The following is a 27,865-nucleotide window of genomic DNA, read 5'->3' on the forward strand; positions in this document are numbered from 1 at the left end:
CATCATAGAATGTTACAGGGTGACAGCTTTAGCCTTTGGGACTGACAGCTCCCGGTTCCCCACCAGCTGCAGGGCACAAAGACTACTGGGAACTTCGGGAGCGCTAGCTACCGGAGTTGTAGCTCATGGCCTCTGGGGTGGAAATGCTGAGAGGAAACCAGGCATCAAGGGGGAGGGGGAAATCTTAGGCTAACCACAAGACCATGGGTGAGACTCCAAGTGGGATGAGACCTTGGCCTGCTGTGGCTCCTCGCCACCTCTGGCCACAGTCTAGGCACAGCCACCATTCTCTGCCCTTTCAGAAATGAGGAACTTTGTCTGTGCCGAGCTGCTGGGAGCAACTCCTAGAATCTGTTCACTGCTTGAGTGGAACTTCCCAAAAAAAAAAAAAAAAAAAAAAAAAAAAAAAAAAAAAAAATGATGATGGCTGACTGGAAAAAGGAAGGGGAGGAAGGGAGAGCCTAGATAGCAGTCTCAGCCTTGCTTCCGCTTCCACCACCAGGTGGGGCTCCCTAGCTCTCAGTCCCAGACTTCTGTCTGTGATTCCAAGTCCTGGGGCTGTGGACAAAGTGCTTCACAGGGCTTGTCCCGTCTTCCTGAGAAGAAGAGGGAAACTGTTGGGGAATCTGAGATTCTGGAAAGGTCAGTAACTCGGCAAAAGTCACGTGACCATTAAGCATCAGCTTGCCCGTTAGGCAAGTCCTTCTGGTTTCCAAGTAGGACTTTACAGTCTCTAAAGTTGAAGGTACTGGAACCTAATTCCCAATCGGAGAGACAAGTCAGCAACGTGAGAGATGCCGCCCCTCTCCCCCCTACCCCACCCCAGGAATTCGGGAAGGTTCTGCAGAACAGGGAGGAGTGGGCAGGAAGGTGAGAAGCCACCCGGAGACCTGGAGAGAGTCTCGGGTCTTGTTCATGCCTAGATTGACCCTGGCCCCACCAACTTCGTTCCCCATCTCCCGGCTTCTTGGCTCTTTCCCCAAGAGCTCATCTTCCAACTGCTTGGACCCCACTGGGTCCTCACCGTGAGGGTCAAGAGGTGTGCTCACAGCCAGCTGGCTAAAACTGTGAACTGAGGACACTGGGCAGACCTGTTGGGGGAGGGCTTTGCCTACTTCCTTCTCCCCGCCCCTGTGGTATCCTCACTTCCTTTTCTTGATCACAATCAACAGCTGGCCCAGGGTGGGTGGCCCTCTTTCCACCCTGTTCCCACTCCCTCCACTATCTGCCAGCGCAGACACCCCCGTGGAGAGGTCAAGGCAGAGCCCAGTCTCCAGTCCCCGGGCACAAGCGTGCATGGGTTCTCCTGCTTCTATCCCTTCATCTTGGCACCAGGGCCAACCACTTCCCAGCTCCACTGAGCTTCCTCCTCAGGAGATCCCACCTATTCCTCACAGGAGAACAGGCTACAGTGAAGAGGGAGCCAGAATCAACCAGCCATGAGAGGCTCGGGAGAGCTACCCTTTGACTTACAGCCGAGAATGACCCAAGCCTTCTTGACTTCAAAGCCTCATCCCTGGTCCTCCCCTCCTCCCCATGGGCCAGGAGAAGGGCAGCCCCTCCCCTCTCCTCTCAGGTGCCACCCCTGTGCTTACAGCACAGCAGTTCTTTTTCCAGTGTCACCGTTTGACAGTTGAATCAGAGAAGTGGGAGGAGGAGAGAGGATGTGGAATTCAAGTGCTGGGGCCCAGGAAAGCTTTTGGGGAACATTACAGAGTGAAGGAGTCTTGCAAGCAAGCATGAACCACAAACCAGTTGGGCTGAGGGCCAGTGAAGGGCCTACCAAAGCCAGGCAGGGGTGGGGGACTGTGGAGTCTTGAACTTGGAGACCGTTCCCTCCCCACACCCCAAGCATCCAAGTGGCCCTGTGGTGAAGAGGACGTGAGACGTCTCTGATGTGAGGGCCACAGCCTTCGACTATCTGTAAGTCTTCAGAGGAGTTACAGGGATCTAAGACACTCCCAGAGGGGTAGTCAGGGGGGTTCCTATGGAAGCAAAACCCAGAGTCTTCTCCAGTTTACCTCTGTTATTTATTCTCTGGTAACTAGCCTATGCCTGCAAGCTGAGGGACTGGGGGCCAGGAGAGGACCTTTCCTACCTAGCCCTGGCCTCTTCTTTTTATCCCCTACTGCACCTCTGTGACACATCTGCTCTCCTTGGGGGCCTGGGTTTGGCCATGAATTCCCAGGCTTTGAAGCAACAAGAGCTTACAGGGACAGATGCTGAGAAGTGGAAATAAGTCTCCAGCCAAGGTCACAACCAGAACAACTGAGGGTTCCCCATGGCTATCTTCTCAGTAAAGAGGACCTGAGGGTGGGGGTGAGCACACGACTAGGATCCGGAGGAAGGGGCCTGAGGTGGTCGGGGAAGGCCTCATCCCTTGTCCATTCCCAGAGCCTCAGCACCCAACGAGGATGGCAGGACAGCACCAGCTTGCTCTTGGAGGGCACAGGGAGGATGCACCCGACCCCTGGTGGCAGCTTGCAGCAGGCGCAGAGGGGCAGCCCGCAGCTGGGTGGTGTGCGTGGGTGGAAGCCAGGAGGGGCGGAGGGAGGAAGCTGGCTTCCTGAAGCCTCTCAGTCCTCAAAGATAGACGGACTGACAGACAGCTGGCAAGAGGCAGCCCTGGGGACATAGCTGCTTCAGTAAGTACTTTAAGTGGGTACAGACATCCCAGGACCCTGGGGTGGGAGGGGGTCTCCAAAGATGGGGTGAAGAAGCATGAGTTTGGGGCTCCCATGCCTGGCCAGGGCATGAGAAGTGACATCTGGTGTCCCTGTGGCTGGAGGGCAAAGAAGCCACACAGAGTGCCAGCAGAGGAGAGGCTAAAGGCCCCTTCCTGTTGTGGGCAAGTACTGTCCCAGCCACACCTGCACCGGCCCACACTGTTCCCAAACCTCTGTCCCTGTGGGTTAGCAGCTCTAACCCCACCACCATAGCACCCACGACCTAGCTCTGAGAGACAGGGACTGCCCCAAAGGTGATGCTCTCATCACCTCTATGGTCCCTCTCCCCTGCACCCCGAGCTGTAGCCTCACCATGCGCTGTCGCGCTCTAGGGCTTAGTGAGGCCATTTCCTGTGACGGTTACAGAGGCGGGAGAGTGGGGGATGGGAAGGAGGAGGGAGGAAGCACCCCTGGCCTACTGCCCTGGACAGAGACCCCATGAGCCACAACTGATCTTGGAGCGGAACTGGTAACTGTTAGAAGACCCTCCCAGAAGTGCATCGTGCCTGGATCCCCAACTGGCTCCAATTCTACTTGAGGCCTCAGTTTCTCGTTATAGAGAAGTCTATAGCTGGCTAGACTCAGAGAGCTGCCTTCCTTCTCTGTGGTTAGCAGGCTGCTGGTCTCATGTGGACCCCAGCTTAGAGCCCTGTGGTCTTGGGTATCCTCTCTCTTCCTTCTTCCGGATTCTTCCCTGTCTTCCCCCATACCTGTGCTCTCTCTATATCTTCCTCCTAGTCTAACCTCAAATTGTCCTCTGTCCTGCGTCCCAACAAAGAGCTGCTGTACTTGTGGGATAAAAGTTAGGCCACTTGCTTGAGGGGATGGCTGGCCTCCGCTTAGAAGCCTTCTTCTAGCTAGTGAGGCCTGTGGGACCTTGTCTTTCAGGCAGGCCTCATGGCTGAGTGAGCCTCCCTTGGGCCCAGCAACCTACCCCAGCATGGTCCAGGCCTGTGAGGGGCGCTCCAGAGCACAGCTGCCGACCTTGTCTTTGGGGGCAGACATGACTCAGCCTCCACCCGCCAAAGCTCCAGCCAAGAAGCATGTGCGGCTGCAGGAGAGGTGAGATCTTTCACAGAGAGGGTCTTCCTAGGCCTGGGTTGCCTTCCCTTCCCTTCCCTTCCTTCCTTTCCAGTTCTAACAACAGAATCCACAAGGCCTGGAAAAACAAAAACAAACCAAACCAGACCTAAGGAATGCTCATTCGAACGTTGCTTGCCCATTCTTTGTGTGTCTGAGGCACTAAGTTTCACGTCATCCCTGGGTCTGCTCCCTAAGGTTCACATTGTGATCTCTGGGACACATCTAGGGGCCTTTGTGGAGTTGGGCGTGTGTTGGAGCCTCTGTGCTGGCTTGCAAGTAGGAGAGAGAGACAGCAGGAAGGAGGAAGAGGGCTGCAGGCCGCTCTACTCTTATCTGATAAGGGAAAAGGGGAACGTAGTAGGGGCCTGACCCTTGAGTGCCCTGGGCCTCTAGGTCAAGAGAAAGACCAAGTGAATCCACCTCAGACAAACTCCATGAGGAGCTTGCAAGCAGAGCAAATGCTACGGGATGTTCACTGGGTTGGCTGTGCTTGCAGAAGGGGCTCCAGTGTGGCTCTGATGCTGGATGTGCGGTCACTGGGCACTGTCGAGCCCATCTGCTCAGTGAACACACCCCGTGAAGTCACCCTGCACTTCCTGCGCACAGCCGGGCACCCCCTTACACGCTGGACTCTACAGCACCAGCCTCCCAGCCCCAAGCAGCTAGAAGAGGAATTCTTGGTAAGAATTTGGGGTCCTCTCCATATCACTTTACGCTTCCATATCAGACCATGCTGGGTTCCTTGGGCCTCTCTTCTCCTTGGGGTCCTTGGGGAAGAATTCCGGGGCTCAGGAGAGAAGGTTGTCCCCATCTTGGCCCTTCCTCTCTGTGTGCAGAGGGTGGAATGGGAGAAAAGGAGGCTGGAAAGGGGAACCAGAGATTAACTCATTTATCCCCCCACCATCAGAAGATCCCCTCAAACTTTGTCAACCCTGAAGACCTGGATATCCCTGGCCATGCCTCCAAAGACCGATACAAGACCATCTTGCCAAGTAAGGAGCACAAGGGAGGATGAGGGGGACAGTGTCCCTGGGAGTGAAGAACCTTGGGGGCTGGAGAGATGGCTCAGGGGTTAAGAGCACTGACTGCTCTTCCAGAGGTCCTGAGTTCAATTCCCAGCAACCACATGGTGGCTCACGACCATCTGTAATGGGATCCGATGCCCTCTTCTGGTGTGTCTGAAGACAGCTACAGTGTGTTCATATAAATAAAAATAATAAATCTTCTTTTTAAAAAAGTTATACACCTTGAAGCCAGGCATAGTGGTATATGCCTATAATAACTCTAACACTTAGAGGTTGGAGTAGAGGATCAGGAATTCCAGGCCAGTTTCAGCTACATAGCAAGTTCTGGGCCAGCTTGGTTTATAGGAAGCCTTGACAAAACAAAACAAAACAAGCACTGATTAAAAACCACCTCTCCAAAGCCAAGGAAGAACAATGCTTGAGACACTGTCTTTCAACAGAGAAATACTAATACCACACCCTGGCACCTCGGAGATAGACATCTGTTGCCCAGTTGCAAGATAGCGTTTGCAGAAGCTTACTGTGGCTGCACACCCGTGTGGTGTGAACTCACACAGACAGACCCGGGCCTAGCACCTCCAACTTTTCCTAGGCAGGCTTGAGACCTGGAGCCTAGTCCAGTGGCTTCCAGAACTGTGGTCTGAATTCAGCCCAGCACATGGGTCCTACCCTGTGCTGAGACTCCAGGCTCACTGCCTGCTGGAATAGACCAGGTTCTGTGAGCACTTGTCAATGTGAGTTTGATAGCCTTTGGCCTTGGCCTAATTCTAGCAAGCTCTTACAGCCATCAAAGAGGGGGAGCCAGACTCTTCATCCCCCATCCGGTTTGATTGGGGAAGGACCCACACCTTTGGAGAGCCAGGCCAATATCCCTTGTGGTTGAGCGATAGCTTAGACAATGTATTCATCTAACGCTTGTATTCGTAATCAGAAAGACATTTTTCCTTTGCAGAATCTCTTCCCCTTCCTATCAGTTCTGTCCTATTTTATACCCTCGCTGATCTCAAGGCCAAAGCATGATAATCTGCCGGTCAGTGTCTGCAGCTCTATGCTGCTGCACACCAACATCACTAGTCCATCTTTCCACTTCGATTACATCACTTTCCAGCTCAAAAACATCGTGGCTCCCTGTTGTCATGGCATAGTGTATTTTATTGCACACAGCTATTATGTTACCTGTCTGTAAAATAATACGGTTGAATATCTGCTGTCCACAAAGTACTGACTACAGAGTGAGGACACGCTCCCCCTCTGACTCTGTTACAATCTACACTCATTGGTCGCCTTCTGACCTTTCACCTTTATTGATCTTCACTTCCTAGATCCCCAGAGCCGTGTCTGTCTTGGCCGGGCACACAGCCAGGAGGACAGCGACTACATCAATGCCAATTACATCCGGGTGAGTGGCTGGCTGCTGCAGCTGGGCGGACTGCTTTAAACACGAAAATACCACACGAGACCCTCTGTGATCCATCTGTGACTGGGCTACAGGGCCCGTACTTCCTTCCTTGCTCCAACTCCCCCCTTTCTGCTGTAGATCTCTCTCTGCTAGACTTGGGGAGCGGGAAAAGAGACACATACTGAGCGATCCTCAAGATATCGGTCTAGAAAAGATGTCAAAATTTCCAAACCACCTTAACCTACCCTGTTACCCTATTCTTGACAACCCTCTAAACTTGGCAGTAAGTTGACCTTAAGACTGAGCCTAGTCACTGGTTTCTTAAAGACTAATGGCTTCTACAGGCTGCACAAAGCCAGCTCAAGTGGGAATTTCTCCATCTCCTATTACCTCCTCTCCCACACTCGTTCTCTGCCCCCACACCCGACCCCTACAAATACTGCCTCCTTTGTGGAGACTGATTGATGTCCAGTTAATAGCGACCTCAAAGCAAGGCAGACCATGCTATCCCAACTTCTTACCGTGTTTGGTGGGTGGATGTAAAACCAGTGCCCCCTTGTGGCCAAATGTGGTAGGACAGTAGTCTGGGTGCTGAGGAGGAAAGTCAGACAGAAAGTATAATAGATAGGCAGTCCTCTGTTTGCCAGCGGGGTCCAGACAAACAGTGAGATGCATGGATGATAGAAGGATGATGGAAGCAAAGGATGATGGGATGGAGGGGGAGGGGAACAGATTAGGTAGAGTACGCTGGATTCTGGTGCCAAATGTGTGCAAGTAATTCGTGAAATGTGAAACGTTCATTTACAAATATTGAGGACCGTCCTATCTTGCCCTAGAAGAAAGCAGCAGAAGATGGGAACAAACGTGCACACGGTGCCTGCTGTGTGAGAGACTGCCAATATATTTTATTGATTTTAATTGACACTGTGTTATATAATTACTAGGTACCGTCTACTGCTTAGGGAAACTGGGTCAAGAATGTGCCTCTGACCACTTAGCTAGGAAACAGAAGGGCAGGAATTTGAACTCAGGTGTTCCCTCATCGTGGGTCCCAAGTCCTCCTCCAGCGTGCGGCTTCCGATGTGTGTGTCTGTAGATGAGTGTATGTAAGTGTTTACACTCACTGGCTTTAGCCTGACCCCAGCCCCTGTGGACTCACAGCATCTTTGTCCTCCTGTGCCTTGGCTCCCCAGGGCTATGATGGAAAGGAGAAGGTCTACATTGCTACCCAGGGCCCCATGCCCAACACTGTAGCAGACTTCTGGGAGATGGTGTGGCAGGAAGATGTATCCCTCATTGTCATGCTCACCCAGCTCCGAGAGGGCAAGGAGGTAAGAGGTAGGGTCATCTGGAAAGGGTCTCTACCCTACCCTGCCACAGCACCCGCACTCAGCAGACAAGAGGCCTCAATGGCAGCCCTGACAGGCCCTATGCTGTACCTTTCAGGAACATACCCCATGGAAGCTGTGGGCGGGGTGACTATCCAATTGAGGCTTGGGAGAGCTAGGCTCTGGTCACTGACCTGGGTCATGGGCTAAGATATGAGGACAGGATACTAGGCCTCTCTGCTGCCCCAGCCCTGCGCCACTGATGGGCCCTCCCACTCTGACTCCCAGCTCCCTCCCTTCTAGAAATGTGTACACTACTGGCCCACAGAAGAGGAAGCCTATGGGCCCTTCCAGATCCGCATCCAGGGCATGAAAGAGCACCCAGAATATACTGTGAGGCACCTCACCATTCAGGTATCTCCCACAGACACTGGGACAGACCAATGGGAGGTCTGGGCCACCCTAGCATCTCTGAAAGGCAGGCTCCACCTTTCCTAAATTTACTAAATTCACCAAGTTTACTAATTTAAACCTTGATCTCACATTTAAATGATGTTACGTTTTAAAGAGAGAGAGAGAATAGGTTGGGGATTTAGCTCAGTGGTAGAGCGTTTGCCTAGCAAGTGCAAGACCCTGGGTTCGGTCCCCAGATCCGAAAAAAAGGAAAAAGGGAGAGAGAGAGAGAGAGAGAGAGAGAATGAAGAAAAAAGAAAAAAAAACTGGGCATGGTGGTACACGCCTTTAATCCCAGCACTTTCGAGGCAGAAGACAGGTGGATCCCTGAGCTTGAGGACTGCCTGGTCTACAGAGTGAGTCCCAGGACAGCTAGGGATACACAGAGAAACCTTGTCTCTGAAAAACTAAAAAGAAACTAGAGGGGGTGGGGGATGAGGGGGGGGGAGTGGGAGAGAGAACAAGAATGAGAGTGAGAGGGGCTGGGGATTTAGCTCAGTGGTAGAGCGCTTACCTAGGAAGCGCAAGGCCCTGGGTTCAGTCCCCAGCTCCGAAAAAAAGAACCAAAAAAAAAAAAAAAAAAAAAAGAATGAGAGTGAGAGAGAACAAGAATGAGAATGAGAGAGAAAGGTACAACCCTCAGGGACACCTCTAATTAAATAGGGATGCACCAGCTAACAAAATAGGGACCATTGGAAGCATGTTCTCCCCATGCTAGATATCTAGGCCCCAGGAGACTAGAGAGACCCAGGAGAATGCTGGAATGGTAAGGAGAGGTCAAAGAGATGTGCCAGTACACGGGGATGTACTTTAAAAATGCTTTTGAGGGGACAGAGAGGGCTCAGTGGATAAAGACTCTTGCTGCCAAGTCTGATGACCTGAGTTCGATCCCGGAACCCACGTGATGGGAGAAGGGAACTGACTGGAACAACATAGCAAGATTCCTATCTAGAGAGGAGGAAGAGAGGACATGAGGAAGGAGGAAGGGTTATCTGTTAAGGTGCACATTCTTATACTTCCAAATGATTTCTTTATCAGTTTGCTGTTCCTCAAGCATCCTGGGAGGCAGACAAAAAGATATCACTGTGCCCACTTCCTGGGGAAGAAAAGGAGATTAATGCACTTATCCACAGTCCCGAGATAGATAGATAGAGGCACGCCAAGACTTGAGCCTAGGTGAAGCCGAACAGCAAAGTAGCCAGGAGAATCACCCCTGCCTGCTCTGTGCCGATCGGATTGATAGATCGATCACCAGCACCCACACCCTCATCCTGCTTCTCGGGCCTTATTCTCCTGTTTTCTCATACCCCAGCACCAACAGGAATGCCGGTCAGTGAAACACATCCTCTTCTCAGCCTGGCCAGACCACCAGACGCCAGAATCAGCCGGGCCCCTGCTGCGCCTGGTGGCTGAGGTGGAGACCCCAGAGACAGCTGCCAACTCCGGGCCTATAGTGGTCCACTGCAGGTACGGCCTTCCCTAGTCCCAGCCCAGATCCAGTATTTCCCCGCCCTCTAAGTCTCTGGTATCTAACTAACACCACACCAGATAGAGCCCTGGCTTGTAGGAAGTTTCCATCAGGTAAAGATGAGATACACGTGACCTCCATTGTTGGGGAGCCCATTTACCACTAGATAACGTTTCTGTTTGCTTGGGGTCTTTTAGTGTTTGGGTTTGTTTTTGGTTTTTGCTGGATGTGTTATGTTGTATGTTTTTTGTTTTCTTTTGTTGAGGCAGGTTCCCTCTTTGTACCCAAAGTTAACATCAAACTCACGGTAGTCCTCCGGCCTCAGCTTCTCAGTCTGGGCATGAACTATAATGGATTTATTGAAAACTATTATTACTATCATCAGGCACAATGTTAAATACTAAGAAGATAACTGTGAACAAAACAGTTTAGTTTCTTCCCTGGCAAGTTAATAGGCTGGTCAGAAGGGCAGCAGATTAAACAATTAAACAGGCTACAATGTGATGAAAGCGGGACGGAGTCATACAGAAGCCACAGAGTCAGGTTACCTAATACCCGAGGGGGAATAAGCCAAGGAATGGGGGGGGGGAAGGAAAACATTTGCCATATCTGCTCGGGGAAATAACTTTAAAATAAACAAACAAAAAAGCTTCACTGCCGGGAGGGTCAGAGGTTAGCCTGGAGCTTGTGTGGGGGTGGAGCTTTAGGTGGGTGGAGTTTATACGTGGGTGGAGCTTTGGTGGGTGGAGCTTTGGTGTGTGAAGCTTGTTCGGGGTTCTTTTAAGTGTGGACAGGGATGGGAAACAGTCTGAAAGGCCGCTAAGGGCTTCATGAGGGGAACTTGTAGGATTGGCTAAGACACTTAGATTTGCCATTTTGTTTTGGGTTTTGTTGATACAGGAACTGAATCCAATACCCCAGATTTACCGTTTAAAAGTAATGCCTGGGGCTGGGCACAGTGGCATATTTCTGTATTCCCGCACCTGGGAGGTAGAGACAGGAGTATCCGGAGGGAAGAGAGAAAGATGATCCAGAGAAGAGGATATTATATCGGGATGGAGGCTCTAGAGCACATGTGGAAGCTGAGGTGGAGCTGAAAGGAGGCTGTGGTCAGAGAAGGAGAGCTCAGGGGGGGCGCCAGTACACTGACAGATGCTGTAAACAGACGTGATCACCATAATGTGCACTGGACTAGTGGGTGCCAGTGCACCCTGGAGCTGAGCACACTCACGGCCAAAGCAGTAAGATTGCTAGTCTAAGGTCAGTCTGGGCTGCATGGCTACACCTTGTTATCAAAAAGGAAAGAAAAGTCAGTGGTCACCAAGATGCCCCCACGAGTAAAAGCACCGGCAGCCAAGCTTGGCGGTCTGAGTTCAATCTCTGGGCTCTACATCGTTTAAGCACAGAACTGACTCAGAAGAGGTCTCTACTGACCTTCATACAGGTACGGGGATGCATGTACATACGTGAGTGCGTGCATGCGCACCGGCATGTGTGTGTGTGTGTGTGTGTGTGTGTGTGTGTGTGTGTGTGTGTGTGTGTGAAGCAGAGGCAGGCAGATCTCTGTGAGTTTGAGGCTAGCCTGGTTCACCCAGTAAGTCCAGGGCCAGCAGGGGTACATAGAGAGAATCTGTCTCAAACAAAGACTTGAAATGGTGGCACCCTTTTGTAACTCTTACTGCCTTGGACAGCCAGGACTGGAGGCTGAAACAGGAGGATTACAGTGAGTTTAGGCTATATAGTAAGTTTCAGGCCTCCCTGAGCTATAGAGTGAAACTATCTAAAAAAATGTATATATATATATTTTATATATATATATTTATATATATAATTTATATATATTATATATATATTTATATATGTATATATATAAAAGAAAAGAGAAAGAAAGAAGAAAGAAAGAAAGAAAGAAAGAAAGAAAGAAAGAAAGAAAGAAAGTAAAATCTGGGCATGGGAGGTCAAAGGATCAGAGTTCAAGGCCAGACTGGACTAGCAAGTTCCAGGCTAGCTGTGCCCAAGAGCACCTATCTAAAACCTTTTTTTAAAATTTAATTTGTAAAGTCTTTAGGGCCAGTCATAGTGCTTCATGCCTTTAATCCCAGCACTTGGGAGGCAGAGGCAGGTGGATCTCTGAGTTCAAGGCCAACTTGATCTACATAGTGAGTTCCAAGACAGTCAGAATTACATAGTGAAATCTCAAAAATAACAAAACAAAACAAAAAACCCATTTTACTTAATTTAATGGTGAGCTGGGCTAGGCGGAGTGTGAGACTAACAAGGGCTTACAAACTTCTCCTGGACAAGCTATTTTCTGCCTCAGGGGTGCCAGGGATACTAGAATTGGAGATGTGAGAGTTCCACCTCACAAATAGAGCACTTTAATACTGTTTCTTCTTTCATCACTGGAAGCCTAGCCCCAGCCTGCCATGTTCACCTGCCTCTCCCATTCCCTGCTCTCCTGTGACCTCCCTATCCTCTCTCTGGTTACTTCCAGCGCAGGGATCGGTCGGACAGGCTGCTTCATCGCCACCCGAATCGGCTGCCAGCAGCTGAAGGCCCGAGGGGAGGTGGACATTCTGGGCATTGTGTGCCAACTTCGCCTAGACAGGTGGGTCCGTGGGAAGCAGGTGCGGTCACATTCACGGGCAAGGCATTGGTGGTTCCGGGGTACTGTGTACATCACCTGCAGGTCCTCCTAGAAGAAAGCAAGAAACTTGTTTTATTAAAAAGAACTTTCTATTTTGTCAATAACAAAGCCCACATGAAGGATGGTCTGAAATGTTGGCTTGTGGGCCTGGAATTAAATATGTCACCCCCTAAATTTTCCCTCAACCTCTCCTGGCCCCCAATTCTCTACTCAGGAGAAAGCTAGGGAACAAGTTAAGTCAAGGAAAGTATGGTGCTACATGTCTGTAATCCCAGCACTCAGGAGGCTGAGGCAGGGGAATGTGAGGTCAAAGCCACCGAGTGCCCTGCTACTTGTTTAGCTCAAGGACAATTTGGCTACAGAGGGAGAACATGTTGATTTTTTTTTTTAAGATACAACTTGTTCTAGATACAAAGTAGCTATGAGCAACTGTGGTATTCACTGGGCTTGAAGGCGGAGAAGCTAGTCCAGACTCTAGGGTGTATGCTACTAGCTGCTACCTTAATTCTGTAGCCCCCCTACACACACACACACACACACACACACACACACACACACACTATTTTTTGAGTCAGAGCCTATATATTCCTGGCTATCCCGGAGCTCATGGTGTAGCCTAGCCTGACCTCGAACTCGAGGTCTGCCTGACTCTACTTCCTGAGTGCTAAGATTAAAGGCGTGCACTACTATTTGTGGCAATGTAGAGAGGTAATGTCTATTTCCCCGACTGGAAGAAGAAATGGGTTCGCTTCTTGAGTGTTTTAGAAATGGGACCTGCTCTACACACATGGGGCTAACTTTTTAATTTTAAGATTATTGACAAATGGAAAAGTGGAGCATGGGTCTGCTTTTGCTCAAGAGCTGGCTGGATAAGAGACTACCAAGAGTCAAGAGGGGGCAGTACCTGCTGGATTTCCCCATCCCCCCCCCCCCCCCCCGCCGCCCCTGAGGCTGTCCTGGCAGAGGGCAGTAACCGGAAGTAGGAACAGTGGGAGGGGCTACCGCACCGTAGCACAGGGCGGTGTTCTTGACTCTTCTGCACCCTGTATCTCTGCTTACAGAGGAGGCATGATCCAGACGGCGGAGCAGTACCAGTTCCTACACCACACTTTGGCCCTGTATGCAGCCCAGCTGCCCCCGGAGACCGACCCCTGACCCCTGACCCCTGACCCCTGACCCCTGACCCTCCACCAGCCCAGGGACCAACCTTCTCTCAGGTCAGGGACAGTGGGTCTGGGGAAGTGGGCTGTGCGCTCTGGCATGGCTTCTGCATAAGCACAGGAAAGGGAGCCTTGGAAGCAAGAATGTTTTACAGTCTCAGGAAACTGCCCCAGCAAGCAACAGGGGCCAGGCCGTAGGTCTTCGCCACAGACCATGACTCTGCCTTCTTCAGTGGCCCCCGGTGGACTCCAGGGGAGCTTCCCTAAGTGGCTCTGAACTTACAGATAGGAGCTGGTCCTTGAAATGGATTGAGAAAGCGGCTGAGGCACTGGCTTGTCTTTGTGCTTCCTGTGGGCTCCTTTCCTTGTCGGTGACACAGAGTCAGTCCTTTGCTGCCATTGTAGAAGCAGACAGAATGTTCCTGAAAGCCATTCCAGGTAGCCCTGCCGTTGGGGCTGCAGAGATGCTGATCGTAAGATCCTCTTCCGGTAAGGCCTTGCCCACACACAGGCCAGATGCAAGCGCAGGGAAAATCCCAGTCTGACCTTGGTCAAATCCTCTCTATTCTACATAGACTGCTCCTCCCCATACACCGGGGGGTGCTGGATGACCCGCTCAGAAGAGAATAAAGGCCTTGGTTGGCCCCCCTCCACACCTGTGGTAAAAGGAGACGCAGAGGTAACCAGGTCCAGCAGTTAGGAATCCCTGGAAGAGCCCAGGTGTGATGACCTACGTACTCATCCTCCAGCACTCAGGAGTAGAAGCAGGAGGATTGCTGCAAATTTGAGGCCAGCTAGATCTATATTTTGAGTACCAGGCCAGACAGGACTACATAGCAAGATCTTCTCTTAAAAAAAAAAAAAAAAAAAAAAAGCAATTTGAACTCTCTGGAGGAGATGGGGGGGGGGGGGGGCTGCCTCTGCCTCCATGGCTTCCTTCCTGCTGTCATCTGCTCCCAACCACTCTCCGGGGAAAACCCAGCCTCTCTGCTTTGCTTCTGTGACTGACTTCAGAGCATCCTCTGGGTACCCATGAAGTATCAAAGAAAGAGCAGAGGAGAGACAAAGAGCTGTGTCTGGTTCAAGAAAACCTACCTGCCATCTCTCCCTCCCCGGCTTGTATTTCTTTGCAGAGCCCTAGATTGCTTACCGGGTCCCAGGAACAGACTGGGCTGTCACCACTTCAACCCTCATCCTCATCTCTTCAACACAGTTTTCAGGGAGCCCACGATCTATCTCAGGGATGAACTACATACCCGAGAAAGCCAGGCCAACCCTGAGTCTTCCTTGCTCCAGTTTGGACTGCCTGTGGGGAGGCAGGTGGAATGCTATTCCTCCTGTTTGGTCTTCAGCCCCTAGATTGCTGCATGGTACAGTCCTCTGTGAAAACCCCAAGGAGTTGGAGGAGTGACTGCCCTCTTGCTTCCTGGCATCTCTCTGAAGAATGCGCAGTGTCGAAAGCCCGTGATCCACACTTGGACAGTGAAGACTGGAGAATCAGGAGTTCTGGACCGGCCTTGGCGATATGGCACCCTAGCTCGAATACTAAACACACAAAATGAATGTGATGCTCCCACTGAGGCTAACATTCTGAGTGTCTGCTTCTTTAGTCTTGGGGTGATGGCTTGCAGTTTTCTAAGTCCCCTAAAAGCTCAGCACTGCCCAAGGTAGGCTTCTAAAGTATCCAATGCTACCATGAGCTCAGAGCCTGTCTGGAAGGGAGTGAGGGAGGAAACTGCACAGCCCTATGGGCACCCTCCCTCTACAGTCACCCCAACCCCGTTCTAGAGGGCACAGGCTCTGGAAAAGCTAAATAAATAAATAACCTCTTGGATACCCAACTAATTCTTCTTTCCATCAGTTTAGGCCTCTAGGGCTCTCTCTAGGAATAGAGTAAGGCTCTCTAGAGCAGGAACAGGCCTTTACCTCTGAGATACACTCTTTTCCAGATTTCTAAAGGATGTGTGACAAAACCGTAGTCAATGTAGGAATCGAGACACAGAGGCACCACCGTGTTCAGGGCGTTGTAACAAAGCCCCACACAGCAAGTAACTCATAAATAACAGAAATTTGTTGCTCATGGCTTGAAAGGTGAGGATGCCACCAGTCACGGTGCCAGTAGATTCAGGGTCTGGTTAGGAGTCACTTTTGGCTAAAAGATTACAGCCTTTTCTTTATGGCCTCAAGATGGGGATACGTATGGGCTCTGAGCATGTCTCTTGTTCTCTCCCTATATAAGGGTATTAATCTTACTTAGGAGGCCTCCATACTCATAACCCTAGTCACCTTATATGATCATCACTTTGAGGATTTCAATGTATGAATCTGGGGGGGGGGAGGACACAGAAATATAGAGCAATAAAATCTATTGCTTCGTATAACTTAAACTTTACAAATTTCAGACTATGGCAATGTACCTTCGGAGGAAGAGAAGAATTTATAAAGAGCAGAGGTTAGACAGATGTTAATAAGTCAGAACAATAGGCTGACCCAGACGTTGGGAGTCTTCTAACTCCTGAGTAGATTTAATTCGTACGATTGATGTTAACAGTTCATCGCAGCCTCCAGATGAGCACACTTGAAAACCGACCCCCAAGGAGAGAGGCTGGTGAGATCATTGTAGGAGCACAGCTAGCCGCCCAGGGATCCTGCGACCAGGAAGGTACAGCCAGTTGACTGAGCTGTTATCTCCTGCAAGGGAGGATGGGGACATCTTGGCAGCCTCTCCACCACCCACTATCAAAAACTTTGTATCAAAATAGCATACATTTTTCCTTTGCTAACTGACGTTCCTCAGAGGGAATCCCTTGCCCTGATTTTGCCTGTTTCTCTATGGTGACAATACTGGGTAAAGACGAACACCAAGTTCAAATGTCGATCTCACTTTGGGCTTCCCAAACAAGTAGTCTGGCAAACTGTGGTTAACAAAACAAGATGGAGTATTAAGGGCTCTAAATCCGGCTGTTACTCTCCATAGCTTTTCGGGGGGGGGGGGATGCATTCGGTACCCAGGGATGCTCAGACGCGAGGGTTCAGGGAGCAAAACCTTAAGAGATCTTCATGCCACGGTTCTTCAGCCTGCAAATACCCTAGCTTAATCGGGACACCGACCATCCTTCAAGACAGAGAGCGGTGCAGTCAGGGCGGGGCAAACGAGGGCAGCAAGAAAAATAAAATTACAGCTTTCTCCGCAAGCGCGCCCTCACGCTCCTCCCGGCCGCCGCGGGTCCCCGCCGCCCCGCCCGCGGGCGCTGGCCCAGGCCGCGCGCGAGACTGGAGCGCGCTCGGGTGCGAGCAGGACGCGGCCCGGCCCGCGGGAGGGCGGCGGCGGCGGCGGGGGAGGTGGAGGCGCCGTGGCCACACCCATCGGCGAGCGGATCCGCGGGCAGCGCGTCGTCGGCCGCCGCGCTCTAGCCTCCGCCCGCACCGAGCCGCGGGACCCGGCCGCACCGGGGAGGGGCCGCTCCGGGCCGCAGCGCGAGGGCAGCGAGGGCGGCGGGGACCCGGCACCGGGCGCGGCCGGCGGCAGCGACCATGATCGCTTTGTTCAACAAACTGCTGGACTGGTTCAAGGCCCTGTTCTGGAAGGAGGAAATGGAGCTCACGCTGGTGGGGCTGCAGTACTCCGGCAAGACCACCTTCGTCAACGTGATCGCGGTATGAGGGCAGATGTGTCGCCCGCGCCGCGCCCTAGGCAGCTGGAGTCGCCGCCTGGCGTGGCCCGGCACCGCTGAGTTCCGGGCAGGGAGGAGCCGGCTCCGGGAGCTTAGGGCCTAGTACGGTTCTTGGGGGACCGGCTGGCGTGCCACCCGTTCTCCGGCCTGGGCTGGGATGGCAGGGCTGGGGGCGGGGTAGCAAGGACGAGGGGAACCGAGCTTGCAATCCGGAGCTGGCGGCACTGAGAGGTCTCCAGGCACAGGGAACCCGCCGCAGGCTGACAGGCCCCTGAGGCAGGCGCAAAAGGGGCATGACGGGGCGAAAGTGCCCGGACCTTCCCGCTCCGCGCGTGGATTGTCACGGGACGCGCAGCCCGAGCGTGTTGCCAGGGCGCTCTACCAGCCCAGCCCCACCCCGAGGGCTCTGCCTCCCCTTGCTTGACGCGGAAGCCCCAGCCCTTTTGGGCGAGGGGAAGGTATCCCTAGAGGCAGAGGAGTCAGCTGAGGTCCTGGCTCTAGCCCAGACTCCTCCCCGGAACTTGTCCCCGGCCTGCGGGTAGCATTGGGGTCCAGAAAGCATGGCACCATGAAGGGAGTTGGGAGACTCCAGTTGGCTCAGAAGTTGCAGGAGTGGGTACTGTGGACCCGAGAGGATGAGCTGGAGGGGCGCCATCCACCTGGGGACAGGGGAGAGAGCAAGCAGTTCCGAAGGCCTTGGAGAATCAGGACTTGTGTGTGTGTGGGGGGGGGGGGGCTGGCTTGATTGCAGTTGTATGTCTGTGCCAGAGGAGTGGTGAAGAAGGAGTTAAATTTTCTCTTTAAAAAAAGAGGAAGATGAGCTCCCTGGGTGTGAGCTGAGCTGCAGTAATGGCTGCAGCCTGTATTTCCAAGCTAGGCAAGACTGGGCTTATGGGACCCAGTAAGACTTGGGACGGGGACAGAGTTTTTCCTCAGAACCTAGCCCCATTCTCAAAGATGGGTTTTCCAAGGACTGTGAATTAGCCAGGTATAGGGTTAAAAAACAAAAATGCTGATGTGCAGGTCGGCAAAGATGTGTGGGCCTCAGCTTGGGTACCACCACTTGGTTGTATTGTATTGTTGCCCAACCTTGAAGCCCCACAGGGCTCAATATCCATGCGGGGGGTCCCTTCAGAGAGGATACGGATTTGGGACTTAATGGTTGCATGATCAGGTAGGGGCTCTCTCTCTCTCTCCCCTAAATATGCTCTGCCACTGACCTCTCTGTACCCTCCTCTACCTTGTGACCCTTCCACAGGGCCTCTGCTGAGGTTTGGGACAGACATAATGTTTTTCTGAACTAACACACATGTGCTCCCTGTCTGCCATGCTGTGTCCCTAGGACGGAACACCTGGGTTAGACGTGGTGTTGACTTGCCTCTTGGGCTGTCAGAGCAGGAAGTCAACACCTGGATTTCCACCTGTCTCTGTAGACCTAGCTGGCTTGGTTTGGAGCATTTGGGTCTGGGAGATGTTTCTGGTATGTCTCAGAAGTAGAAACTAGCAGCTCGGGCTCTGCATAGACGTCACCTCCTGTCCCCAGGGATGCTTTTCTCATAGAGGGTCAGTAAAGCCATGCTTCTATCTAGGGATGCACAGAAACTTAGGTGCATCCCTTCCTGGCCTGGACCTATTCTACAAGACCAGCTCTTCTCAGAGAATGCAAGGCTCTGACAGGTCAGGGACAGAAGCCAAATTCTCAGATTCTCCTGCAAGAGTCAAGAGGTTCTCTGAAACAAGCATGGTGGAACATGCCTGTTAGCCCAGCACTCTGAATGCAGAGGCAGGAGGATGCCAAGTTTGAGAACAGCTTGAGCCGTAGAGAGAGACTTTGTTTCAAAAATTAAAAACAACAACAACAAAAAGACAAACCAGTTTTGTTTGATACTCAACATTTCCTCCTCTCCCTGGTGCCCCATACTCCCTTTTGGTACTAAATTTAACACTGAAAGAACAATCTGAATTTCCTTTCTCTATAGAGACCCTAACAGGTAAAACCACCACCTAGGGGGCTGCAGGGAAGTCTAGCAGTTGGGTAACTCCAGGCTTCTCAGAGCCCCCACAGACGGTCTGCGGCTCCCCATACAGTCACAAAAAGATTTGGGACCCCTGGGCTCTGTGCCGGTGCCCACCACAGCCTTTGCTCTTGACTTGGCTTCTGTTTGAACAAACAGAGAAAAACCCTTGTGTCCCCGCCCCCCCACCCCGGTGAGATGTGGCTGTGAATAGGAATTGAGTTTAGTGAGCTCAGATGCTTAGCAGGTTAACGGGGAGTAGAAGGAATGTAGTTAGCCATTGCAGTATGTCTGAGAAACCGAAACTCTGCTAAGCTCCGAAAGCTTAGCTGTTTTACTAGAAACGTGGGAGAGATGTTTTTGCCCAAGAGAAGCAGAAGGCAGTTTTGTTTTGTTTTGTTTTGTTTTTTGTTTTTTGGTTTGTTTTTTTTTTTCTTATGAGACAGGGTCTGGTCTTGACCTGTCAATCCTCTAGTCTCCCTAGTTGCTGGACTGTAGGCATGAGTGGTCATGCCCATCAAGGAGGTCATTTCAAATGTCTTAAAATAAAGGCTATCACTATAGATGAACTGGTCTTGGGTATCCCAAAAGACTAAAGAACCAAGGGACAGGTTATAGGAAGATGCATTTTAGAGTCATAAAGAACTTTCTGACAATTCGACCTAACATGAGAGGGAGTGGAAGCCTAGCAGAGTTATGCACACCTTTAGTCTAGCCACTTAGGGTCTGAGGCAGGAAGATTGGGAGTTGAAGGCCTCTTGATTACTTCAGATGATGATGACAATGATGATGGAGGGGGGGGAGAGGAGGAGGAACTAGGGATATACCTTAGTTGACAGATGGTTTGCCTAACATGCACAAAGCCTTGAGTTCAGTCCCCAGCACCACATAAAACCAGACACAGAGGCATACACCTATAATCTTTGCACCAGGGAGATGAAGACAGGAGGATACAAAGTTCAGGGTCATCCCTGACTACAAGCCAGTGTGAAGGCAACTTGGGATACATAAGCCCCTATCTCAGGAAGGAAGGAAGGGAGGAAGGAAGGAAGGAAGGAAGGAAGGAAGGAAGGGAAAAGAAGGGAAGAAAATGATCTAGAGTTGGTTCGAGTCTGACACAAAGGTTGGGTCACATGACGTAAAGTTGCCTCCGTCCTTTAGGAAGGACTCGACTCATTAGCAGGGAAATCAAATCATAGCCTGATTGCTCCAATTCCCATCTGAGCAGAAACTGACTGTTGGAGGGCCTGGCTGTCCAAGAGTCTGTGAGCATCGCTCTTCACCAGGGTCACTGTCTTCCAGCCTATACTCTCCTCTGTTCGGAAGCCTATGGGTCTTCCAGTTACCAGAGCACAGGGACAATTGCACGCAGCATTAGAGCCACTCCCAAGCACTCTGGGAGCCGTGGTTACAATTCCAGGAGCTCTGCAGTCCCAGGGTCTCGGGTCCTGAAGGAGTATCGCTTGAGTACAGGAGTTGTCTTTCATCCAAGTATCAAACAGCCCCCACCTTGCTTAGCTTCTGAGATCAGACAAGATCGGGCGCTTTCAGGGTGCTGTGGCTTAGTTATCTCTAAGGTAGTCAGAAACGCAGCCTGAATTCAATTCCACAATTTCAAAGATTGTAGAAGAGAACAAACTCCCAGAGTTGTCCTCTGACCTCCATAGGCATGCCGTGGCATGTATGCATCTGTGAGCGCATACACACACACACACACACACACACACACACACACACACACACACACACACACACACACAAAGTAAATATAAAGTATATGGTAGGATATGTGCTGGCATTTTTTTTTCTGGCTTTTGAGACAGAAGTTCATATAACCCAGGCTGACCTCAAACTTAATATTTAGCTGAGACTGACCTTGAACTCTTAATTCTTCCCCCTCTACCTGAATGCTGGGGTTCCAGGCAGACCCTGGACCAACCCCTGTGGATGATTATATATCCAGGGGGCTCAGAGGACCTCCAGAATCCAGCTGCGGTTCTCGGATGAGGAATAACTTGTCATTGAGCACTGGGGGATTCCTTCAGATGCAGAGAGTGGTAGGTCATCTGGTACATCTGGAGCACTGACGAGAACTGGTCATCTCCTGCTCTTTGGCTGGGGGTGAGAGCCCTTGGCCTCTGTATGGGACTCAAGCAAATTAGTTTACTACCTGGTGGGAGACAAAAAGATGTGGTAAAAAGCACACGACTGTCACCCTCAGCATGCAGGTGGCATCGGTCTCAACTTGTCTCTCCTGTTCCCACCTGTGATGTGAGGATGGCCTGGGAGGAGTTAGGGCTGGCCTTATTTGAAGCCTGTGTCTACTTTAGATCCAGAGATTCCCGACAGAATGAATTGGGGGGAAGAGAAAAATACCAGAAATGGAAAGGAATTACGGGAGCTGGAATTACTATCAACCCATTCAGCAAACATTAATGCTGTTACTGTAGACCTGGCTCCTCTCCCCGGGAAGCTCAACCCTACAGGGAGACGCAGACATAGGTAAATAATAGAGACGGTGGATTATCCACGGTAGAGTACAACAGAAGAATAATGTGTGTTGCCTTTTGTGGGTGGTGAATTTAATCCCAACCCACATATCCGGACCTGGTCTATTAATGTAGCCCAGGCTGTCCTAGATCTCCCTATGTAGACCAGGCTGGCCTCAAACTCACAGAAATCCACCTGCCTCTGCCTTTCCAGTGCTGGGATTAAAGGAGTGCCACCACGCCCAGCTTCTCCTCAACAATCTCCTGCCAGTTTGATAATACTTGCTTTCCTTGCCGTTTCTCTTGTGATGAGCCTCTTTTCCTGAGAAGTAATGTTTCTCTTAACTCAACTGGGGACTAAAGAAAGGGGCTTCTTTTAACAAGAGTCATGGGTTAGACCTTGGGAATAGCTTTCTCCCTGTCTAGACTGAGAGACCCTGAGATTGCCTAAGGACTGTGGGTCTCTTCCCCTAGAGCTCTAGATATGGATAGCACGTAAGTTGATGACACCCATCCTCCCTGAAAGCGGAAGATACTTAAGAGACACTTCCCCTGAGAAAATGTAAGGTCACCTGTGGCCTCTTGTTCTGGACCCACCAGGGAGCGCACATCTGGGTCCTGCTGATGTTTGCATCTTTTCCAATTCTGGATCTTCTCTCTAGTCAGGACAGTTCAATGAGGACATGATCCCCACCGTGGGCTTCAACATGCGCAAAATCACCAAAGGGAATGTCACCATCAAGGTGAGAGCAGGGGCCTGCTGAGGACCACATTTGTTTGGGAGAGCAAAGGAGGCACGTGGGAAGTGCCAGCCAGGGGAGGGGAGAGTGGCATCCTTTTGCTGGAGAACTGGGAAAAGGAAGCTGAAGACTTGAACAGTAGAGGGATAGGGAAGAGAGGAAAACCAGGAGAGGGAGGTGGTGTGACCTTTAGGGTTGGGAAGGGAAGCTTGGAATCCAGTGGCTTTTAGTCATCTGCCTGCTCCTGAGGCTACCTTCTCCCCATCTTCTCACTCAGCTCTGGGACATTGGGGGACAGCCCCGTTTCCGAAGCATGTGGGAGCGCTACTGCAGAGGAGTGAGCGCCATCGTGTAAGTAGGGTTTCCCACCCTCCTGCCTGCAAGACATCAGACCTGATGCGCCACACTCATGGTCTTTGGTTAATGCCTGGTGACTAACATGGCATGCTGTTTATTTAAGAATACACGTGTGTGTGTGTGTGTGTGTGTGTGTGTGTGTGTGTGTGTGTGTGTGTGTGCATGTGTGTGCACAGATTTTTAAAAAAAATATGCCCAGTTTGGTTTTCCTAATAGAGTAAACAATGCTTGTTCTTTTGTTTTTGGAGACAGGATCTAACTATGTAGACCTGCCTGGCTTGGATCTCACTATATAGACCAGGCTGGCCTCACAGACTTCCCCCTCTCAAGTGCTAGGATTAAGTGCATGCATACCATGCCCACTTTAAACCTAATTTTTATTTTTATTTTTGGGTTGGGTTTTGTTTTGGTTTTGGTTTTTGTATATTTTGTTTTGTTTTTTGAGACAGGGTTTTTCTGGGGAGTCTTAGCTGTCTTGGAACTCACTCTGTAGACCAGGCTGGCCTTGAATTCACAAAGATCCACCTGTCTCTGCGTCCTGACCAGCTTAAACCTGAGTTTTAAACAAGCTTTGTAGCCAGGTGGTGGTAGGTGGAGCATTCCTTTAATCCTAGCACTCAGACAGCAGAGGTAGGAGGATCTCTTGAGTTGGAGGCCAACCTGAGCTACATAGTGAGTTCTAAGACAGCCAGGGCTGCACAGAGAAACCCTGCCTCAAAAAAAAAAAAAAAAAAAAAAAAAAAAAAAAAAAAAAAAAAAAAGAAAGAAAGAAAGAAAATATCTTTGTACCCTGTCCCTTGGGCCCTATCTAGGCTTTCCATGAAAATGTAAATGGGTCACTTTGGGCCAGACTCACAGCTAACGGTCCAGGCCCCAGTTCCACAGAGGACAGAAGCCTGCAGTGCTTCGAGCCTATGTTTGGGAAAGTGTTCTCCGAGTCAGACCAGGGTGGTCGCTCCAGAGGCGACCAGGCTGGAACTGGAGGCCTTCTTCCCCTCAGCAGCTCCTCTTCCTGCCTGCCTCAACCCATGGTGTCCACATGCTGTCCCTGCCTGCCTTCCCCAGGTATATGGTGGATGCTGCGGACCAGGAGAAGATCGAGGCCTCCAAGAATGAGCTCCACAACCTGCTAGACAAGCCACAGCTGCAAGGCATCCCGGTCAGCTGGAGATGGAGCGGGTGGGAGAGGAAGCTGGTCAGGAGTCACCGGGGGCGAGAGAAAGCGCCACGCAGTGAAGGACCCCTGCCCTAACCTTCCTCCGCTTCCTTCCTGTGTAGGTCTTAGTCCTCGGTAACAAGCGAGACCTCGCCGGAGCGCTAGATGAGAAGGAGCTAATCGAGAAAATGTGAGCTGAGTAGCCTTTCTTTGTGTGCTTCAGCTCCCCAAGTCCCCCAGCTGCCGAACACTTCTGGGCTGGGCTTGTTGCTATTCTCAGTACTCACCACGTGGTGGCAGCAGAACACATCTTTTCCAGGAGCCTCGCCCTCCTCTTGTAGCCCTTCTACTAAGCAAAACACCCCGCCCTCCCCTGGCCGGTACCCCTTAGCTGCTCCAGCCTCCGCAGACTCCTCTCTGGTCTTTCTGCAGGAATCTGTCCGCTATCCAGGACCGAGAGATCTGCTGCTACTCCATCTCCTGCAAGGAGAAGGACAACATAGGTGGGTGGCTTTGGGAAGTTGCTGGCACTCTCCCAGGAGTGGCTGTGCAGAAGGAAGGGATACTTCTGATGTGGTACCTGGGGAGTCCTATCCTGCCACTTTGTCCTTGGGTGCAGCAGGCAGCTAGGAGGCCCCAGTTCTGAGCATTACCCCAGCCCTGCCCCTCAGAGGGAGTCACCTGCTCCCTTTTCCACTCCTGAGATTGGTTTAGACTGGCTATTCCAGGCCCCTCTTTGCTGCAATTTTGTGTCTTTTCCATCACTAGCTTGTAGCTGTTAGGGGGCGGGGGCGGGGGGTCACAGCTCTAGGCTTGGTCCTGGCTGCAATTAGGTGACTTAACTGTTTATACCTTCCAGGCCTTCTCACACAGGGAGGCCTTACAATTTTCTCCCTTGTATCCCCGCAGACATCACCCTACAGTGGCTTATTCAACACTCAAAGTCACGGAGAAGCTGAGACTGTGGCTCTCCTAACCAGGGACCACAGTCACCTAACCTGAAGCCGAGCTCCCCGCCCTGTTTTTCTCCCCCTAAGCCCACTCCTCCTCACCCAGTGTGGGGAGGGCCCTCTGGGGCTCCTAGAGCCCTGTTCTGCTGAGGTTTCAACTCCTGTTTTTATTGTAAAATAATTGCCCTCTCCCCAAGTCTGGTCCCCTAACCTCTCTCTGTCCCTTCAGTTACCCGACCCACTCCCCTCCCCGTCAACAGCCCTGGCCCCGCAACCCCTATCCTCACTCTCTGCCCCACCCTCCTCCCTTTTCAACACTCTGTTATTGTCCTGTGTGTACAGTATATATATGTATATATATTTTAATTTTTTAATTTAAGCGAAGACTAAGATCAACCATTTGATGCTGCAGGGGCCAAGTGGGACCTGGGAGGGGCAAATTGGAAAGACAGAAAGAGATGCAGGGTCCATGTGGGGGCAAATTCAGACGCAAAAGAGTGGAGGCTGGCTCTCGGGGCGGGCACCAGCCTGGCCACCGGTGGTTGTCCCCATGTCCTGTAAAGTGTCTCTGTCTCCCAGTGGAGAGGCTGAATACGCAGGCCAGCAGGAGCCTCCTTTTCCCCAGCCTTGATAGGGCCACCAGGTACAACCAGGTCTAAGTGGGAGGACCAGGGTCCATGACATCCCAGCAGTCCCCACCCTCACTGTCCCTGGCCCCAGGTCCTGCCTCTACCCAGGGTCCCCACCTCCACGGTCTATCTCATTTTCTGTTCTCATTTCACAGAGTTGTACAAGGAGAGAACTCAGCATGGCGGGGTTGGTTCTTTGGTTTCGTTGGTTGGTTGGTTTAATTTAATAATTTGTAAAGTGACATTCCTCTTCCTTTTTACACTTTCAGCTCATATTTAACCTCTGTTTGGGAAAAAACGATCCTCGTAACTGTACATTTTTTTTGACCTCCTAATAATGACAAGAATAAATTACAATTTTGTGTTGGGGGGTGTGTGTGGTGCCAGTTGTTTCCCACAGATGTCACTGACCAGCAGACAGGCAGGGACACGAGCCCCTGCACACATACTCGGGGATGGCCGAGGGGTGCCACACCCACCGGGAACACGTACTCACACTCACGGGGAAACACAGCGGCCTGTCACAAAACAGCCTCCCACACGTGTGTCCGGGCCCTGCTTGTTGCCTGCTTCTCGTTCTCTTCATTGTCATGTACACTGATAGCTGCCAAGTGGCACTAAGCAGGTCTGTTAGAAGAGCTGCCCAGATCTGGGCATTCGAACTGAATCCCTCTTCTTTATTTCATGTATATGAATACACTGTTGCTATCTTCAGACACACCAGAAGAGGGCATCAGATCCCATTACAGATGGTTGTGAGCCACCATGTGGTTGCTGAGAATTGAACTCAGGACCTCTGGAGGAGCAGTCAGTGCTCTAAACCGCTGAGCCATCTCTCCAGCCCCTGAATCCCTCTTCTTCGTAAGCACTTAAGCCCGTGGCTGCCCTCCAGTCCACACCTGCTTGCTCCCATAGAGCAAAAGTGAAGCCAGAACCAGGGCTCTGCATCCTCCCCTCTCTTCCAGTCCCCACCAGGAAGAAACCAAATGTCCTCAGAGGTATACTGGGCCTGCAGTCTCCTTTGTTTTCCTTTCTGTCCATCCTGTTGGTCTCTTGGAAAGGGCCCAACCGTTACTTGGTGGCTAGAATTCCTACCCTGCCTGTCTAGCTGGAGTTCTCAGCCTCAGTTCCCGTGGGTCCTCCTTGATTCAATGTGAATCCAACCATGTCTAGTTTTATACTGGTACCCAATCTCTTGGACACTCCCTCCCCCACTCCCCTGGAAACAGACTGGAATGTCCCGAGTAGAACACCCAATCTCTTCACCCTGCATCTGCCAGGAGAAACAACCTCATTTGTCCTTGGTCTGTGAGGATTTGGGTGAGGCCACTATCCAGCCATGAATATATCCAGCCTTGAAGAGGATCTCCTAGGGGGATTTGAAGAAAGGGTCCAGGGATTTAGCTCAAGGTAGATTGCTGATCTATGTACTGTAGACCAGGCCCTAGCTTCCATTGACCACATGGCGGGGGGGGGGGGTTGAAGAAGAGGGGGGTTGAGGGGGGAAGGGTTCGAGGAAAAACTAGATGGAGCTTGCCACCAGCTGACTGAGTCTCAGGAGCTTTCCCACCCCTTACGAGTGTAAGATGTGACCCTTCCTTTAGAAGGATGATAGGCCCAGCCAGGCCCTGTCTCTTGCCTTGCCTGTTTCACTGCGGATGATGGGCTCCTATGCCTGTATCTGGGAGAGGACCATTTTCTCAACCCCTGGGATGTTTCAGCACTAAGCTGCCTCTCGGGTCCTGTGTTCTCCGGGTGCGATTTGATGAGAGATGAGCCGGTTATCACTGCCAAAACATTGCCCTGCACAGCGAGGTCATACGGATATGCAGCAGGGCCTAGACACCCTGTTCTTGAGTAGGGAATAAACTATGGAGAGTACGTATATAAACCGTCATGCTTGGCTCCTCTGAGGGCAAAAGTAGATGAGTTAATACCTGGCCAAGGGGCCGGAGAGGTGGCTCAGATTTAAGAGCATGTACTGTGCTCACAGAGGACATAGGTTTGGTTCCTAGGACACGTGTCAGGTGACTTTGGACCTCTGCAGGTACTGTGTCCATGTGCACATACTCCATACACATGCACGTACTTAAAAATGACCAAAAAATAAGTATTTTTGGTCAGGCAAGTCTACTCCATATTACTAGAGATTTGAATCCCGAAAGGCATTGAGCCTTGCGGTGTGCCAGATGCTTAACACACCGTCTCCCAAGCCCCCTTTAACAATGGATTTGGATCCCAGGGCTTTGAACATTCAAGGCAAGCAGTCTACCATTGAGCTCCAGCTCCAGCATATGATGTATCTGGCCTCCTTTAATGACCACAGGCCTCTGTGAAGGAGAGACTGTTGGGTTTCCCAGAGTGAGAAGCTGAGGCTGAGCTTGAAACAGGTATACTCAGGACCCCAGGGTAAAGGACAGAGCTGAAACAGAACAAAGATAGCCCAGGGGTGATGTCAGGGGATGCCTCAGCCCTGGCATCAGGCCCTGAGGACTGGTCCCCAACTGTGGATGCCGTCATCTCTTTCCAAGCATCACAGCTCAAATCCACTGCCCACCCTTGTGCA

General features: G+C 51.4%; 2 protein-coding genes and 1 long non-coding RNA gene across 5 annotated transcripts; 2 read left to right on the forward strand and 1 right to left on the reverse strand.

The window, feature by feature from the left end:
- Positions 1 to 1,712: 1,712 nt before the first annotated feature.
- Positions 1,713 to 15,130, forward strand: Ptpn7 (protein tyrosine phosphatase, non-receptor type 7). 3 transcript variants are annotated; one of them, XM_006249821.5, is made up of 10 exons: positions 1,713 to 1,923; positions 3,615 to 3,788; positions 4,306 to 4,489; positions 4,717 to 4,801; positions 6,157 to 6,233; positions 7,427 to 7,564; positions 7,865 to 7,975; positions 9,327 to 9,481; positions 11,977 to 12,090; positions 13,191 to 15,130. In XM_006249821.5, the coding sequence occupies exons 2-10, from the start codon at positions 3,667 to 3,669 to the stop codon at positions 13,282 to 13,284; spliced, it is 1,080 nt and encodes a 359-aa protein (XP_006249883.1). In that variant the 5' UTR covers positions 1,713 to 1,923; positions 3,615 to 3,666; the 3' UTR covers positions 13,285 to 15,130. The 3 variants fall into 3 exon arrangements, with proteins under 3 accessions (XP_006249883.1, NP_663716.1, XP_006249882.1); NM_145683.1 differs by lacking the exon at positions 1,713 to 1,923 and adding an exon at positions 2,592 to 2,645 and having other exon boundaries at positions 13,191 to 14,130; XM_006249820.5 differs by lacking the exon at positions 1,713 to 1,923 and adding an exon at positions 3,062 to 3,195.
- On the reverse strand, positions 11,706 to 13,476 carry LOC120096252 (uncharacterized). Its single transcript, XR_005492460.2, has 2 exons — positions 13,337 to 13,476; positions 11,706 to 12,177 (listed from the first exon to the last, which is right to left on the reverse strand). It is a non-coding gene; the product is annotated as an uncharacterized LOC120096252 (long non-coding RNA).
- A 1,535-nt stretch (positions 15,131 to 16,665) lies between the features above and the next one.
- Positions 16,666 to 25,667, forward strand: Arl8a (ADP-ribosylation factor like GTPase 8A). The gene is made up of 7 exons (NM_001109071.1): positions 16,666 to 16,946; positions 22,130 to 22,210; positions 22,485 to 22,558; positions 23,630 to 23,723; positions 23,843 to 23,910; positions 24,153 to 24,223; positions 24,630 to 25,667. Exons 1-7 carry the CDS (start codon positions 16,824 to 16,826, stop codon positions 24,677 to 24,679), a joined length of 561 nt encoding a protein of 186 aa, NP_001102541.1. The 5' UTR covers positions 16,666 to 16,823; the 3' UTR covers positions 24,680 to 25,667.
- Positions 25,668 to 27,865: the final 2,198 nt, after the last annotated feature.

This window comes from Rattus norvegicus, chromosome 13, assembly GCF_036323735.1.
Source record: "Rattus norvegicus strain BN/NHsdMcwi chromosome 13, GRCr8, whole genome shotgun sequence".
NCBI lineage: Eukaryota > Metazoa > Chordata > Mammalia > Rodentia > Muridae > Rattus > Rattus norvegicus.

Coding starts and splice junctions, on each gene's coding strand:
- Ptpn7 (XM_006249820.5), top strand. CDS start 3,110: ATGGGAAGGAGGAGGGAGGAAGCACCCCTGGCCTACTGCCCTGGACAG. Junction 3,789..4,305: donor CATGTGCGGCTGCAGGAGAG/GTGAGATCTTTC, acceptor CTGTGCTTGCAG/AAGGGGCTCCAGTGTGGCTC. Junction 9,482..11,976: donor CCTATAGTGGTCCACTGCAG/GTACGGCCTTCC, acceptor GGTTACTTCCAG/CGCAGGGATCGGTCGGACAG.
- Arl8a (NM_001109071.1), top strand. CDS start 16,824: ATGATCGCTTTGTTCAACAAACTGCTGGACTGGTTCAAGGCCCTGTTC. Junction 16,947..22,129: donor CCTTCGTCAACGTGATCGCG/GTATGAGGGCAG, acceptor TCTTCTCTCTAG/TCAGGACAGTTCAATGAGGA. Junction 22,559..23,629: donor AGAGGAGTGAGCGCCATCGT/GTAAGTAGGGTT, acceptor TGCCTTCCCCAG/GTATATGGTGGATGCTGCGG.